The sequence below is a fragment of the Ambystoma mexicanum genome, chromosome 7p, assembly GCF_040938575.1.
Source record: "Ambystoma mexicanum isolate Mex_15411 chromosome 7p, UKY_AmexF1_1, whole genome shotgun sequence".
Lineage (NCBI taxonomy): Eukaryota > Metazoa > Chordata > Amphibia > Caudata > Ambystomatidae > Ambystoma > Ambystoma mexicanum.
In genome coordinates, this window is record NC_090939.1 from 44,187,518 (window position 1) to 44,203,731 (window position 16,214).

The 16,214-nt window shown below is 45.7% G+C and overlaps 1 protein-coding gene across 1 annotated transcript in view; it reads right to left on the minus strand.

Moving 5' to 3' along the window:
* PLA1A (phospholipase A1 member A) overlaps positions 1-16,214 on the minus strand; it is a 264,242-nt gene that overhangs the window by 22,316 nt on the left and 225,712 nt on the right. The window contains exons 7-9 of the mRNA XM_069635738.1: positions 15,402-15,569; positions 3,619-3,708; positions 1,236-1,344 (exon numbers count right to left, since the gene is read on the minus strand). Coding sequence (XP_069491839.1) covers positions 1,236-1,344; positions 3,619-3,708; positions 15,402-15,569 — 367 coding nt within the window. The remainder of the gene's footprint in view (positions 1-1,235; positions 1,345-3,618; positions 3,709-15,401; positions 15,570-16,214) is intronic.

The window sequence follows — 16,214 nt, forward strand, 5'->3', positions numbered from 1 at the left end:
CCCGTGTGCCCCGGAACTGGAGTGTCAATGTGACAGGCAGGAAAAAAAAGATTCCCACTCTACCAGGAATGGGACCCCCTGGAAGCAGAACGATCACTGCAGCCCACCTGCATACACCGGACACCTGAGTCAGTTCAGGTTTGAGGGGCAAAAGAACAGTCTAGGAATGTCAGCTGTCATGAACACTACCACAGCCCCCATATCAAAATGTAGTAACACAGTCCTTGTGGAATGTTGGGCCAGTACTATAAAGTGAAGGTTAAGAGATGATGGGCGGTGGGGTAAAAGCAAATTACTTGGCTAAATCCAGATCAGGTGTCATCATGGCAAGTAGAACATTACACACAGAGAGGTAGCCGGGTATAATGTGCAGCATCCCGGCTGCACACAATACACTTATCACACAAAGTTGCACATTTAAATTTGGGATAAATACTCATCACACTTTACATAACTGAATCACTAAATTCATTATTTTATTTTTCAAAAAACCCATTGCAAACAAATATATATTGTGTCATTGCCATTCTCTGCACATAATGACTGCTCAGCTATTCCATGTCAGGAGGTTTAACCCTGAAAGATATGGGAGGCAAGAGGTATTTGTTACTAATGGATATTCATCACTTCTGTGTGGTCAGCAGACCTTGACATTTCAGAGGTCCTGTTCATAGGCAATAATGTAATTTCTTTTGCCTCGCAGTGAAATGTTATACATAGACAAATCCTGAAATGCCATTTCCTTCTTCAACAAGAGGTTGCCCTGATGAATTGTCCAAAAGAAATCAAGAACATGAAACATATGTTAGCATTTCCGCCATACTTTCAATGGCTGGCGTTAAAATATATTTAATTCATTTTTGATTTTTTTTACATTTTCTGAATGCATTCATGCTGGTTGTAAATAGATGAATGTATAATTGTATTGTTACGTGCAGAGAATGAAAATCACACAGTATATATTTTTTGAAAAATAAAATACTGAATTTAGTGATTGAGATATGTAAAGTGTGATTACTATTCATCCCAAATATAAATGGGCAACCTTGTGTGATCAGATCATGGCAAGCAGATGCACTGTCAATCATTCCCCCACATCCCCAATTCTTTTAGGCTCGGAGGATGGCTACTTCAGAAAGGACAGGTGTGTGTGAAGGAGACATAGGGTAGAGGGAGGAATGGCTACAAGAAGGCAGAAAAGGTATGAAGGTGGGTGGGCAGATTTCCAAACTCACATTTTGATCTGGATGAACGACCTGTTGACCTCGCCTCGGAAAGCTATTTCGATGTAGGTGCTTGTGCTTCTCGGATGCAGCAGCTGAAACTCCACCACGCTGTGATGCACTGTGAGGAGAAAAAGGCACTTGGGTTCATGCATAAGGCACTCTTTATTCAAAGGATGTCAACTGGGTTTAGAAATGCTAAACATGCTATGAAGGTGGGGTGTGTGATGTCAGGATATTTTGCTTTCGGGCGTGTATGAATATCGAAGAGCAGCAGTGCGAACAATGGTCACAGAGGAACTCCACGTGCCATTGTATATGCTGTTGTTGATGCAGAGCTGAATGGACATTTTGGCTGCAACCCAAGTGGTAGGAGAGCATCCATTTTAGACCTGTGCCAGAGATTCAGACCCATTTGTCCATTGGTCAATAAGGATTGCATGATCTGGGCTTACAAATCTACTAGCCCACCGGCATTGGTGAGGACATTTTATGCAGGGCAAATACCATTTGCATGGTACTAAACCTTGCGGGTGAGTATGGGGAGGTTTGAAACTTTTATTTGACAGTTACTGCAAACAAACTTTGTTTGTAGTAAATTCCAAATCAAAGTTTCATTGTGCATGCTGGCCTTTGGGTAGCAGCATTGCACCAAATATGAAATTTGCTTATTGTGACATGCATCATTTTAGAAAGCCCTAGTAAATATGTTATCATGCACCACTTTGGGGCGAGTGCATTTCTCTTAGGTCGAGTATGCAAACTAAGGAACTCACCCTGCAGGTCTAGTGGGATTTTTAGACATCTGCAACACCTGATTATCAGGTGTCACGTGCTGCCAAAAGTGCTGCCAAAAAAGTCAAGAAGGATCGACACAGCAGGCTAGTCTTAATGGCATGAGATAATGACGAGGGAAGGCTCTGTGCACCTGCAGGGTCTAAATCACCAGTCTAGGAGGAAGTTGTGTGCTTCTATAGAGGGCTGTGAACTCACAGGTAATCACAGATTCTGATATCTTCCCTGGTAATAGGAGGTTGCAGATTGGGTCTGCCTATGGGTGGGGTGTTATTATTGTGTGCTTTAGTGTGATGGGCGTGAGAGGCATTGAACACGCCCAGGATGTCTGGGCTGGTTGCTGCATGCGTCTCTTTCAGGAGCACTGCTTGGCTGCAGGGTTCCAAAGGCAGACTGGAAGCTTGTAGTGTGTGTTCAGATTCTAGGATATGAGGAGGTTCACTGGTGAAAATGAGGCACATCCAGCCATGAGGGGAGGGGGGGATGAAATGCCAGAGTAAGGAGACAAGGTGGGGTTAAAAAAGGTTCTGAGGTCGGGAGGCTGGAGCAGCAGGTTATGAGGGGCAATAGCATCACGGTGGGCAGTGGGGGGTGATGGGATGGGATGGGTGTGGTTTGCAGGGTGGTACTAGGACTCCGGCTGAGTTGGGGGAGGGGGCACAGGACACCGGCATAGGAACCGGAAAAACATGGCAGCAGGAGGCTATGAAAGAACACAGGCTTATACCAACAGATAATACATAACCCGCGTTCCTAGCCTCATGCATGGTTACAACCTCTCCCCCGGTGCTAATGTGAACTATTCTTAAGTCATAATTCAAAGTAGATTGAGATGAGAAATTAAACTAATGTGTTGACACTTATTAAATGTGTTGTTATCCAAGTAAAAAAAATGAACAGTTGTTTTTGCTAAGACTTGCTGCGCCCAACAAGAAGCGGTTGGCAGCACACAGCATGCATGCACAGACGCTGCCTCTAGTAAGTAAAGGGCCTAGAAACCCAGGAAGGCAGAGTTGGGAAAAGGACAGGGGGGATTGTCAGAAACCCCAGGTAGCTGTGTGTGATGACTACCCACTCCTGTCTAAACCCTCGCAGGAGGTACTGCAGTAGTTGGCAGAGGTGTAGCCAGGATTGTCTAACAAGTGAGGCCTGAAGCCAATGTAGTTGTGCCCACTGCAATGGCATTAACATCTGTGAATGCCCACACAGCACTGCTGAGTGGGCATTTCCAGACTTGTCGGTGGACCTTGCCCGCTTGGGCCTTACCCTGTCAACACCTCTGGTAGTTGGTGAAGAACACAATGCCTGCCTCTCAAGGGCTTTAGTGCAGTTTTACCAGGTGGCATAATGGTGCAATGCAGAATGGCAGAGGACATTTAGGTAATTTGGCAGCAGCTGAGTGGGTAATTAGGGCAAGCAAATAGAGATCTAAAATAGCAACTACTTACAAAAGTTAAGCAAAAACATTGTATGTATTGTTATGCTATTTACATCTCTATAAATACTACCATTAACGTGGTGATGTTGTTTCCTCTTTGTATACAATAGTATCACAACCACTTAATTGTTTTAGCAGTTCTGTTAATGCTTTGCCACCTACCACAGTAGGGTGCCGCGGTCGTAGTCATCAAGAACACTTGGGCTTGCCTGCTAAGCTCTTCCTTTGGGACACCGCCTCTTTCCAGCAGCCCTGCAAAAGAAGAAAAGAGGAGGAGAGTGAAGAGGGACCCAGAGACCCTGCTGTCGTGGAAGCATGAATTCAGCGCCTTGACCTCATGTGTCATTCTGTGGTGGCCTGGCAATGTTCACCTATACCTCAGAGCTTCACAGGTCCCCGTCACCTCCGCCAGTCCTCTCGCACTCGCCTCCGGGCCCTGCGCTCACTTCATCATCACTGCACTTGAGAAATGACCCAAGAGAGTGGCTCTCTCTGCACTTATCCCAGTCTCCACCGACTGGGAGCACTTGGACACTTCCCACCCCCAGGACTTGTCCCCCCTCCACCTCGCCCACCCCTTTAAGCATGTGTGCACTTGCACAAACCAAATGCACCTTGCCTGAAGACCGTCTGTCTGTTCCTCCCTGTCCTCACTCCTTACTGGCACTTGATAAACTGCAGAATCATCATCAGACCTATTTGCTGTTGTCTCAACTTTTAATTGTACTACATGCACTTACTCTGCCTGTGCAGACTATTATCGTTTCAGAAATTCAAGTCTGAATGACCACTTGCTTTGTGTATAGACGCTATAGGCGCTTTACAAATAAACATTACCTTTACCATCCATCATCCCCACTCAAAACTATTAATCCTTTGAAAGCCTACCTTCTCTCTTACTCTCACTATCATCTACAGGCCCCCTGGGCCAATCTCCCTCTTCCTCTCAGAATGGACAGACCTGTCCACCTCTCTTCATGCCTCCTCCCCCATACCTATCTTCCTTGGGGACCTTAACATCCGTCTTGACTCTCCAGATATGGCCACTGCTCTCTTACACGACCTCTCTGACTCTCCATCCTCACTATCCTTCCCTCTGGCCCAACCAACTCTGCCGGAGACACAATGGACAGACATCCCACTCTCCAACCCTCCTATTAACCCTCTCTCCTGGTCTGACCACTCTCCCCTCTCCTCCCACCTTCCCTGTCCCCTGACGCCTGCACCTGCACTGCCAGTCTCCTTCTCCATCAGTCAACTGATGAAGCATGTGTCAGTTGCTGCATTTACCTCTTCATTCATCCCTCCTCCTCCCCCCTCTCGACTCTCATTCTGACTCTGCTCTTGCTAACCTCCATCTCTCCATCTCTAACACGCTGGACATCCATGCCCCGGTCATGAGGATCCGCATGCAGCCTTCCTCCAAATGCACCTCTTGGTATGACTCTGATTTGGCAGCTTTGAAGCGCAAGTGCAAAGCTGCTGAGTGGAAGTGGCAGGCATCTAGCTCATCCTCTTACAAACTGGCCTGCGGCCTACTCCAAAGGCAATACTGTCTCGCTATCTACTCAAACAAGAGGGCTCATGTCCAAGCCTGAATCTCTGGAACCAACAATAACACGGCTGAATGCTTATAAATCTGCAAAGAACTTGCCAATCCTACTGCAGTCTCCTCCTCTCGTCCCCCTTCCAGTCCCTCTGCACTGCACTGGCCACCCACTTAAAACTCAGGACATCCTATCCTCTCTGTCATCTGCTTGGCCCATAGCCCCCCTGCTCTTGACTCCCTCGGCCCCCACCATCCACATACTCTCTTCCTTCTCTCCCATTGAACCCGAGGAGATCTCTAGAGTTTGTTCTATGAAAGTCTCCTCTAAACACATGTTCCTTTGCTCCTCAAAAACCATCAAGGACAACATCTCCTCTCTCGCCCCAGCCTTGGCTGACATCAGCAACCATTCCCTTGCCACTGGCTCCTTCCCACAAGGCCTTAAACACTCTCTTGTGCACCTTCTCCTAAAAAAGTCATCCGCTGCCACTTCTTGCCCAGCTAATTATCACCCTAGCTCTATCACCCCTTTTTTGGGCAAACTCATGGAGAAGCTGGTCACCCCCCAACTGATCCTCCACACTGAATTGGCTGGCTGCCTCCATGACCACCAGTCCGCTTTCAGGGCACCCAGAGGCATGGAAACTGCTCTCCTTAACAACCGTGAAGACTTGCTCGCTAACATGGACTCAAACTCATCCTCTGTTCTGATCCTTCTCGATCTTTCTTCTGCCTTTGACACAGTCAACAACTCCATCCTCATAAACCATCTCCATGACTCCCTTGGCATCACAGACCAAGCACTGGAGAGCCTGACTTCTTTCCTTTCAAACAGACCCTCCCAAGTACAAATGGGTCCTTTTCTCTCCTCCACCTCACTCTCTACCTGTGGCATTCCTCAGGGCTCTATCCTATCGCCATGGTTCTTAAACATCTACCTGGACCCTCTGGCTCCCTTGATTTCCACATTCGCCCCTCATTTCCAGTGCAGCTCTCTTTCAAGCTGCCATCATCTTCCGCGCCCCCCTCCTCTCTCCTAACGGACTGCCTGACTGCTCTCCAGGCCTGGTGCTCTGCCAGTGATCTCTGCCTTAAAGATGGAGATCCTTCTCATTGGGATGCGTGCTCCCTGCTCCCCCCCACTCTCTGGCATCCTTGGTCCCCCCCTACACCCACCTGTGAGGCTAAAAACCTGGGTATCATCGTTGACTCCTCTCTCCCCTTCTCTCCACACATCACTAACCTTGCCAAAAATTCAAACTTTCGCCTCCACCTTCCCAGGGGCATTCTCTCTTTCCTCACCTTCCCCCAGAAGCTCAATGTCTCCAGAGCTCTGGTTCACTCTAGGCTAGACTACTGCAACAGCCTCTACCTCAATCTGCCTCTTTCCTCCCTTCGGGCCCTCCAACTAATCCTGAAAAGGGCTACAAGACTTATCCTTGGCCTCAAGCCCTGGGACCACATCTCTCCAACCCAAAAATCTCTCTGCTGGCTCCCGGTGACTGCAAGAATCAAATTCAAGACCCTATGCCTCATGCACATGTCTGTCTGAGGCATGGGACCTCTCTACATCCTGCTTTCCCTGCCTAAATACCTCCCTGCCAGAGGCATTCGGTCCTCTGGCTCCAACTCTCTGCAAGTCAAACGTTTCTCCAAGCTGAGAGTAGGAGGTAGATCCCTCTCCTCGACTGGTTCCTCCCTCTGGAATGGCCTCCCTACCCCCCTCAGACTTGAGCTGGACCTTCTTAAGTTCTGACAACTTCTCAAGACTTTCCTCTGCTCCTCTTCCTTCCCCTCCCATGCTAACCATTCCCTCAGCCTCTGCAACTGGGCCTGGTCCTTTCTGAGTCATACAGGGGCCAGACAACCCCTACCAGTTCCCCCAGCATCCTCTGCGAGCACTTTCCCTTCGGGCACCCTCCCCCGCACTAACACCAACCAGGTCCATCCCTGCCCACCTCACTCACCCTCCCTCCCACCTCTCGTTCCTCTGGCACTTGTCATCTTTGCCCCCCAGCACTTGCCCACTCCACATCCATTTGGGCACACTACTCCTGCACTTCTCCACCCCCTTCACTTATCACCTTGTCTTGCACTTGCACGGTAGGATTGTCACATGGCCAATATAACTGTTTTTTGCTTTTTTTTTTTCCTATGTCCCCCTGCCACCCAATTTGTCTTGCGGCGCCTGGAAACACTTGTGTATAGGTGCCATACATATGTCCAAAAAAAAAAAAACATAAATACATGCTCTCTTTCAGTATAGCACAGTTGTACTTCTTCACTGTTCAGACTGCATTGACTTTAGATAATACTTGTTCCAACTTTGCCCATAGTGACATCTCATATAAGGAGACTTGTACAAGTTCTGACTTTTAACTTCTTCACTGGTCGTTTTTTGCTTGTTCCAATGTTCCCCAAATTGACATCACTTATATGGAGACTTGTACATACATTGCCTTTCAACTTCTTCATTACTGTTCATTTGCTGGTGATAATATTTACTCCAACTTTTCCCATGTTGAAATCTTGTCTTTCCAATTTACTTGGTCGGTATTCAAAATAGGCTTTTAATTGTCCATATGCCTGTCAGCACGCCCGGGGTCCACACCACCTTTGGGCAGACTCACTGGTGTTTGCTGGCATTTCAGACTCCTGGCACATTGATACAGTGACGTTTTCACTCCAGGAAGGCTTTCACTGCTTGGCAGACCCCTGTCAGGCTTGCAAGCGGTTGCTTGGAAGAGTTTGCCTCGCTTAGCCCAGTCTGTTACTGTGTGCCTGCCTTCAGTTCTGCTTCCGCGCCACCTGCTCTGTATCTCTCGTCTCCACCTGTCAATGGAAGACATTCCCCAAGTTTAAAAGTCATGCACAGCTGATTTTCATTATGAAAACTAGTCAGCACATTTGGCCTGGGGTTTCCTTCAATCCACATTAACTCCTTTCTCCTCCTCCTCTTCCTTCCACCAGTATAGATGGTGTTCTGTTTGGAGTGTTTTGCAAGAAGGTTTTTGAGTCTTACAATGAGAGGGATTTTTGAAGTGACCGCAAGCCATTAGGAATTTAGGAATTATAGGGTCTTCTTCACATGGAATGGAAGAATGCTGCGTCTCTCCTAATGGGGTCGCCACATCTCCCTGACAGCCGTCTCCTCCCATGTGATCCTCCTTCGTAATACTACCCGCAGGGCCAGGATCAGGTAGAGGCTGCCGTCCCCTGGCCACATGGCAGGAGATCTTAGGCTGGGGATCAGTGATGACCCCACAGGATTCCTCACATTAACAACAATATCATTCTAATTATAATCTGAATTATTATAATTGTTTTCTTATGACACGCTTAATACCGAAGAGGTTTCTAAGGGCGGACCCGGGATTCGAGCCTGTGTTTCTCTGCGTCATCTTGCTTCCAAGACGAGCGTGTTGCCCCTGAGCTATCCCGCATGCATATATGTGTAGCTAAGACTGTTTTGTAGTGTACAGTATTTTCCAGTGAAACTTGAGAATACTTTTCTATGTCTATTAAGGCCTATACATAGGCTTTTTTTTGTGTGTAAAATCTAATTTAATCTTATACCTCTGCCCCTAGAAATAATGTTCCCTTCTACAGATTTATCCGAAAATGTGAGAAAATGTCCAGTACATGGAAACCTACATAGCAGCACTGACTTGCTACAAATGGATTCCTGTAATAAATTGAAAATTAAAAGGTACGTCAGCACTGCCATCCAGTGGACATTTTTCAGACATTTTGGTAAATGAATATGATTGAAAATGAAATAGGCCATATAATATGTTCTGCGTAATAATGAACCAATGGATTTCAAAAAGAAGCAATTTCACTTTCATTATTGGACTCCAGAAGCAGCTAAAACCTCAGTTAGCCACTTGTCAGAGAAGTACTGGCGGGGGCTACTTGATCAAAGGTTGCCTTGTATTTCAGTGACCCTCCGACAAACATAAGGCTGTACAAGTTCTGTCAGAGAAACGAACCATGGAAAGGTCACTTCTATTCCCACATGCAAAGTTTCCAGCAAAGCTCCATTGTATGGTTCAGTTGAAGAATAACAGATGTGTGGAGGCGGAGTAAGGAGACTGACAAAGAGGTGGCCTGTTTCAACAAGTTTCATTTAAATATAAAGAAAAGGTCTACCTCTCCCTAGCTCTAAAGGGTTATCCCTACCTAAACTAATATCAATTTAGGTGCTCGTCGTCAGGATGTTTGTTCAAAAGAAAAGGTCTGTCCTCTGTCCAAAACCCTTCTCTGACCCTGCTACTATTCTACAAAAGGGTTCAGCACCCAAATGGAAATGATACAAGGAGAATGGCACCCTTCACCTGGTTAACTGGCTCCGTTTTGTTCTCTTTCCAATCAATATTTTTCTCTAGTTTCTGATTCAACAAAGAGAGTATGGTCAGAAGAATGACTCCCTTCTCCTGACCAACCTTGCACAGCTTTGAGGGCTGTCTTGGGATATTCTTTGACTATAGTTCTCAAAGGTCGCTTTACTAATTCCCAAAGGATTCTGAAAGCCTGCTTTACAATTCCAGAAATTCTTCCTTGTCATATGACATTATGAAGATTATCTCCAGATGGCTCTTGTTGGCTACAATAATTTTTCATTGTGATGAGGGAGATTCCTCCCGATGCACTCTTGTTTTTCAGACCTTTGGATATCACTACTGTGACGAGGGAGATCACTCCCGAGATTCTCTTGACTCTTGGTTCTCTGAGTATCACGACTGTGATGAGGGAGATTACTCCTGAGGCGTTCTTGACTCTTAGTTCTTTGGATGTCACTACTGTGACAAGGGAGAAGTCTGTGTAGTTTCTCTTCCAGTGTAAAATCAGAACTACAAGTGCACATTTTCAGGAAAGATAACAAGCGCTGCATCAGCATAATCTATTTGTTTTTCTTCAAAAGAACTATGATTAAAATACACCAGCAATAAAAGATGCATTTCGTCTACACTGGATGTACATAGTTTTATGTGCAGCAGTTTTACCCTTCGCAGTGCTCTCTTGTGGTCAACAATTTCTCCTGCATTGATAACCAAGGTGGGTAGGAGCGATTGCTGCCGTGGTACTGTCTTTGGATCCTACAACAAAGCAGCGTCAGTAAAGACAGCACAGCGGTGAGTTGGAGAGACTGATACCAGACCAGCCTGTGTTTGAACCAAGGTTGCAAGCGGCAACATTGTATGATGAAATCTAAATAGAACAGTGTGTGAGACGTATGTGACGAGCGATGGGAATATAATTGGAAACCAAAGGAGTGACTAAACTTTTGGAGGACAAGAAAAGATACCATAGACAGAGTGGTCCGGCGCCACATGGGTGCTCATTCAAAAGTCTCTGTTAGGTATCCAACTGATGCTAAGTGTGAGAAAAGGGAATCTTGAGATCGAAGTGGTCCTGCAACGGGTCAAGCTGACCCCTGTGCACATTCAAAAGTCTTCCATAGTTTAATGTGAACTGCAATTGGTCTGATCGCGGCTGAGGGAGATTAATTAGGTAAAAAAAGGGATCTGAAAATGGCTGAGGGGGATCCGGGGTGAACTGTGAGTCACCCGAGAAAGAATATTCTATGAATATTGTAAAAAGGGGATCTGAGTCCGGAAGAGGGGGATTCCATGCTGAACTTTTGTTTTTGAAAGGGATCTGAGCCCAGCTGAGGGGGATCCAGGGTGAATCACCAGAATTGCATAGTTGTTAGAAGAAAAGAACTTTATATCTTGTTTTTGTAAATCAGGCCCTCTGAATCAAGAGACTTTTAAGAAGTAAAGAGACTTGGACACAGAAGGTCTTGATACTAGTAATGGAACTGTATCCTCGTGCCAAAGAAGCCAGAGTGTGTGCTTTGCTCGAGTGAACCGCCTTGCCTCATGCTAAAAATGTGGGGGAGGGAGGCCAACAACCCGAATATCCTGACATGTCATTTTGTGATCACTCTTTCTTTTTCATGAACATTAACCCACTCTATATGTAAATTAGCGGTAAGGATTGGCAATATGTTTTTTTTAGTACAGGCTCTTTTATTTTGACGAGACTCCACTAGGACTGCATTATTATTTTTTGATGGTCATAGCTTGCTGCCATCTGTAGATTTAGGTTTAGATAGGCGTTTATCACACCCTTGTGAAAGTTCAATAAACACCCTTGAACTGTGGTCACTTGTGTCTGTCTTACTGTTGATGCCATGCATTCCTTACAGTATGCTTTCATAACAACCTTATTTTAAATAAAAGAAGCTGTGTTATCTGCTAACATAGTGTGTGGACATTCCTTTGTGGGGGCTTTAGGGATTCACTGTACTTAAGAACCAGCCTGCATCACGTCCTGAAAGCTTAATCCCAGCTGCTTGTCCATTGCTACACAATTGAGAGCCCTCTCTAGGGTGTTCTGTGCCTTTAGGCTACCAATTAGAGAGTAGAAATACAGATACCCCCTTCCAGTCTTTACAGTTACCCCTCAGGGTTAATTCTCTTCCCGGTCATATTTAACCTCAAACTGGAACCGATGGGATCACTCCTAGATTACCCCAACAACGCAATACGCTGGCACACAGATAATGGGCCCACAAGATATCACTCACCTCTGCTCTTGCCGAAACCTGGAACGCAGGTGCCTACTTACAGTTTAAACCCACCAAGACGGAAGTCATACTTCTGGGCCACCCCTCCAAGTAGGAACCCACTCAAAGGTGACCCTGAGGTGCCAGAAACTCAATCAATTAATTTTAGTTGGTTCATATTTCTCCATTCACATAAATATATTAACATTAAAAGTAGCTAAAACATAGACATACAATTTTAAAATGTGTTATTTACATTAAAACGACCTGTCCCTATAGGAAATGCAACCAGATTATGTATGAAAATCTCTGGGCACACTCCACAAAGATACCTCGAAGATACCAATATAGTCATCCTCCATTACGCAGACAATACTCAGTTGCAGATGAGAGTAAAAAGCCCACAGGACTTCCGTCTCACTGCAATTACCTAGCCAATATCCAGTCCTTGATGTCCACCGCCTTCCTGAGACTTAACCCAGCCAAGACTCATTAATCCCCCCACCAAACAATTTGTCCATGGCTCAATGATATGCACATAGAAGGATTTGATCAGCAACTCTCGGATTCAGCAAACTTCCTAGGCTTCACCATTGACATCAGCCTCGCCAAGAAGACCCAAACACTCTGGCTCCAAATCCCAGCACTTTGCAAAATCAAACCCTTCACCCCACCGCAGGATGTCCGGACCTTAGTGCATGCACATTGATGGGCCAAATACCCTCTTGACGGGGATCCCAGCTGTTCACTTGGTGCACGTCTTATTCTGGTGCAGAGAAATTTGACTGAATCACCCAATCCTACGCAAACTACTTTGGCTTCCTCCCCAGGCCAGGATAATGTTGAAGAATGCATATATCATCTACAAAGCAGTCTTGAGTAGAACACCAGAGTACCTGGTGGCTATGCTCCACATATCTGGTGGCACACGCTCCTCATGCCTCAAATAGATTAACCAGCTTGAATCACTACTCATCCGCAAAACGAGGACTTGCAACCAATCCTTCTCTTGTAATACACCTGCGCTCTGGAACTCAATATCGCTATCGGCCCGGAATACCCCCACAATTCCCCAATTTTGCAAATCTCTCAAAACGTGGCTTTTTTAACAACACCTGACCAAGCACTAATCCCAATGGACGCACATACCGATGTACAGACAGCAACGTTTGATGTGGCGGACCATGCCATTTTACTTTGCCGGCAATCAGAACTTGTAGGAGTCACTGGCCCTCCCCTAGACTTGTTCTGGGGTTTTCTTTCGGACAGAACTGAGAGTGTGAAATTAGGACTTTCACCTCTACCCCTCCCGTGTCATTTGCAGTGTCACAGGTATCCTCCCTCTCTCCTTTATGCTTTAACATTTACATGTTTGCTCTGCTGTCCCTTATTCAGAAATCTGGCATCTCCTATCACTCATATGCCAATGACATCCAATTATTTCTTACGGTATGTGGCCCCTCAGATATGTTTGATTCACTCCAGCTCTGGCTTGTGGGGATTAAGCCTTGGCTGTCCAATAATAAACTTGTTTAATCCAGCAAAGTCAAAAGTTATGCTCCTAGTTCCTAAACATCTACAGAATGACCCTACGCGCCACCCCTTCCCCCCTACTATTCCCTCTACCCAGAACCATTTCTTGTATTCAGTTTTTGCTCCCTTATTCATGAGATGTGCCTAGATGCAAGCTATTCCGAGCTCACAGGACTGTTCTACTGTTAAAAGATGCCAGCTTAACCTGTTCAGTGTTACACTGCTCTCCAGCTAGGTCCACACTTTAAATCTATATTTATAAAAGTGAAAATGTGTGGTGATATGTGGCATGGTGAAGCATTGTTCCTTATACAATTCCACACTGTTCCACCAATCTGCAACACGTTTTGCATAGTTACCTGTTAGGATCCTCCGGACGTTGCTGGCTACATGACATTTGGACACCCGACCCCATTACCCGGATTACAACAAAAGTCAAAATGTGTGTGTTGGTTTGTGGCTTGGTGAAGCATTGTTCCTTATACAATTCCACACCGTTTCACCAATCTCCACCAAATTGTGCATAGTGACCTGTTAGGACCCGCCAGACATTCCTGGTTACATGACATTTGGACACCCCACCCCTTTCCCCGGATTTCAGCACCTTCACACATGAGAAAATTGCCTGAAATTGGCGTAACATCAAATGTGGTCTTCGAAGGACCGGTTCTCAATCCTAGAGTTCACGGTGTCTGGGAACTTTGCACTGCAATAAAATGCACTATGCCAGGGCGAGGCGACAGGTGGGGAGAGAGCACAGTAGGTGCCAGTATGCATCAGAACACCAACTCTCACCTCCCCTCAACATCGGCTCCGGGGTATGTCAAACAGCTACACGTTCCCATTCTCAGTGCAGTTTACTTCCGAGTGCAAAGCACATCAAGCGATAAGTGAATCGGAACAGTGACCTACAAGATTATTGATTTTCAACAATTGATGAGAGTGTTGTCATGTCTGTCCACAGAACCTGTTTGGAGAACGGGTACTTTTTCCTAGTAATAAAATAAAAATAAAAAAGGTTGCTGGACGAAATGCGTTTGTACAGATTTATCCGTCACCTCAGTATAAGAAAAGGCCCTGAGAATCCTCTGGGGACCACCAATGCTCAAATCAAAAGCCTTCAAATAGCAACACAGTATTTAAACATGAAAGCATCATTGGCAAATACTTAGGTTAGCAATCCAAAAGATTTATGTAAGAGACAAGAAAATAATACATTCTGTATATGGTTAAATTCCAGTTATATCGTCATTTCATCGTAGCATTCTAGATATTATTTAAAGCCACTTAATGAGTTTTGAATTCATTTAACGTAGCCTCATACAAAATACAGAAGTATTTCCATAATTGCTTGACGTGTTTCGGTCCATTGACCTTCTTCAGAAGCATTAGAAGCTAAAGGGTATTGATAATATGCAAGATACTGTATCAACATAATCATTCACAATAATTCTGTTCTTATGGGAGGTCCTCCCTGGAACAGAAGACAAGGACCCTCTTCATGAGTGTGGCGCACACTATGTGTGATGTTGGCTACGGTTATTCACAGACAGCCAATCACTGCCCGCCCTGCACAGTCCCACTGATAATGATTAATGGAATTTTCTGCAGAGTGGTGGGTGGCAAGAGTGATGGGCAGCCTAGACATTCTATGTGTTTGAGTGCTTTGCCATGCTATGATATATGAGAGGTTATTTATAACGCGCTTAATACCCAGAGGTTTCTAAGCACGGACCCGGGGATCGAACCTGTGGTGCTGTGTGTCATCATGTTTCCAAGGTGAGTATGTTGCCCCTGAGCTATCCCCCCAAGACTATGTCTTGCAAGCCCTACTCTGAATGCATTATTGGCACAGGGGCTAGCCGAGCCTTGGCAGCATTGATCTTGATGGACCATTGATGGTCAAGGATGTAGGACTGGTCACCACTGCAAGGTTTCTAAAGAGGATGTAATTCCTTGGTTTGTAAAAACTAACCAAACCAAACTGCTATGACGTGTATTACGTATACTTTTCTCTCTTCTGATCATGTTCACACATTCCATACTTCATTTCATGGCTCTATGACATAGGCTTTCTCAAATGAGTAAACAATATGCAATGGCCTGGGAAGATCATACAATGTGTCCTACAGGAGCTCTTTCGAGGTCCTGCCTCTCAGCCCGCTACATTGGGCCATGCAATCCTGCTCTTCTACTCAGCCGGAAGCCTCTGAGCCTCAACCTTCTTTCCATTCTTTACACCAGCTTTTTCTACCCTCGGGTAGACATTCAAAATGATGCCATTCTTACCTATTCTGGGGCAGCTCTGGAGGAGGTCACTGGAACAGTCCAGGCAGTTGCCAGCGGTGAAGTTCTGATAGCTGGAGCATGGGAAGCCCATTAGTGGACAGGGATGTTCCAGAGAGCTGATGTAGAGGTAGATGGCTCTTGTGTGGTCGCAAATCAAATATTTATAAACTGCATACAAAGAAAAGCAATAATTAACAGAGCCGCTTAAAGGGAGCATTATATTTTCAAGTTGCTATGTTTCATTACCAACCTATGAATGTTCAAAGAGGGATCTATACCCTACAGATTGCTTATAAGCTACATTCCAGGGGTTATGCTAGTGCCTAGCGTACCAGTGTCCAACTCCCTGTGACCACCCGTAGTGGATTTATCTACTAAAAAGTTCTACATACTTATATTGTTAAGTTCTTGCTCGGTTCTTTTTGATGTCAGCTGTGCCACTACACGGTTCGGTCTGTTATGAGCGTGATATAAATCCCTCAAAATGTAATCATGAGTAATGCAGATTATAATAGCTTTAAAGAACCCGCCCTCGGCCGTCCCGGTTGTATCAATCAGGCCTCTAGCTCGGTCTTCACTCGGGCCTCTAGCTCGGTCTTCAGGGCCCTTACCCGGTACAGCATCACTCGGGCCTCTAGCTTGCTCTTCAGGGCCCTTACTACCTGGTACAGCATCACTCAGGCCTCTAGATCGGTCTTCAGGGCCCTTACCACCTGTTACACCATCACTCAGGCCTCTAGCTCGGTCTTCAGGGCCCTTAACACCTGGTACAGCATCTCTCAGGCCTCTAGCTCGGTCTTCAGGGCCCTTAAC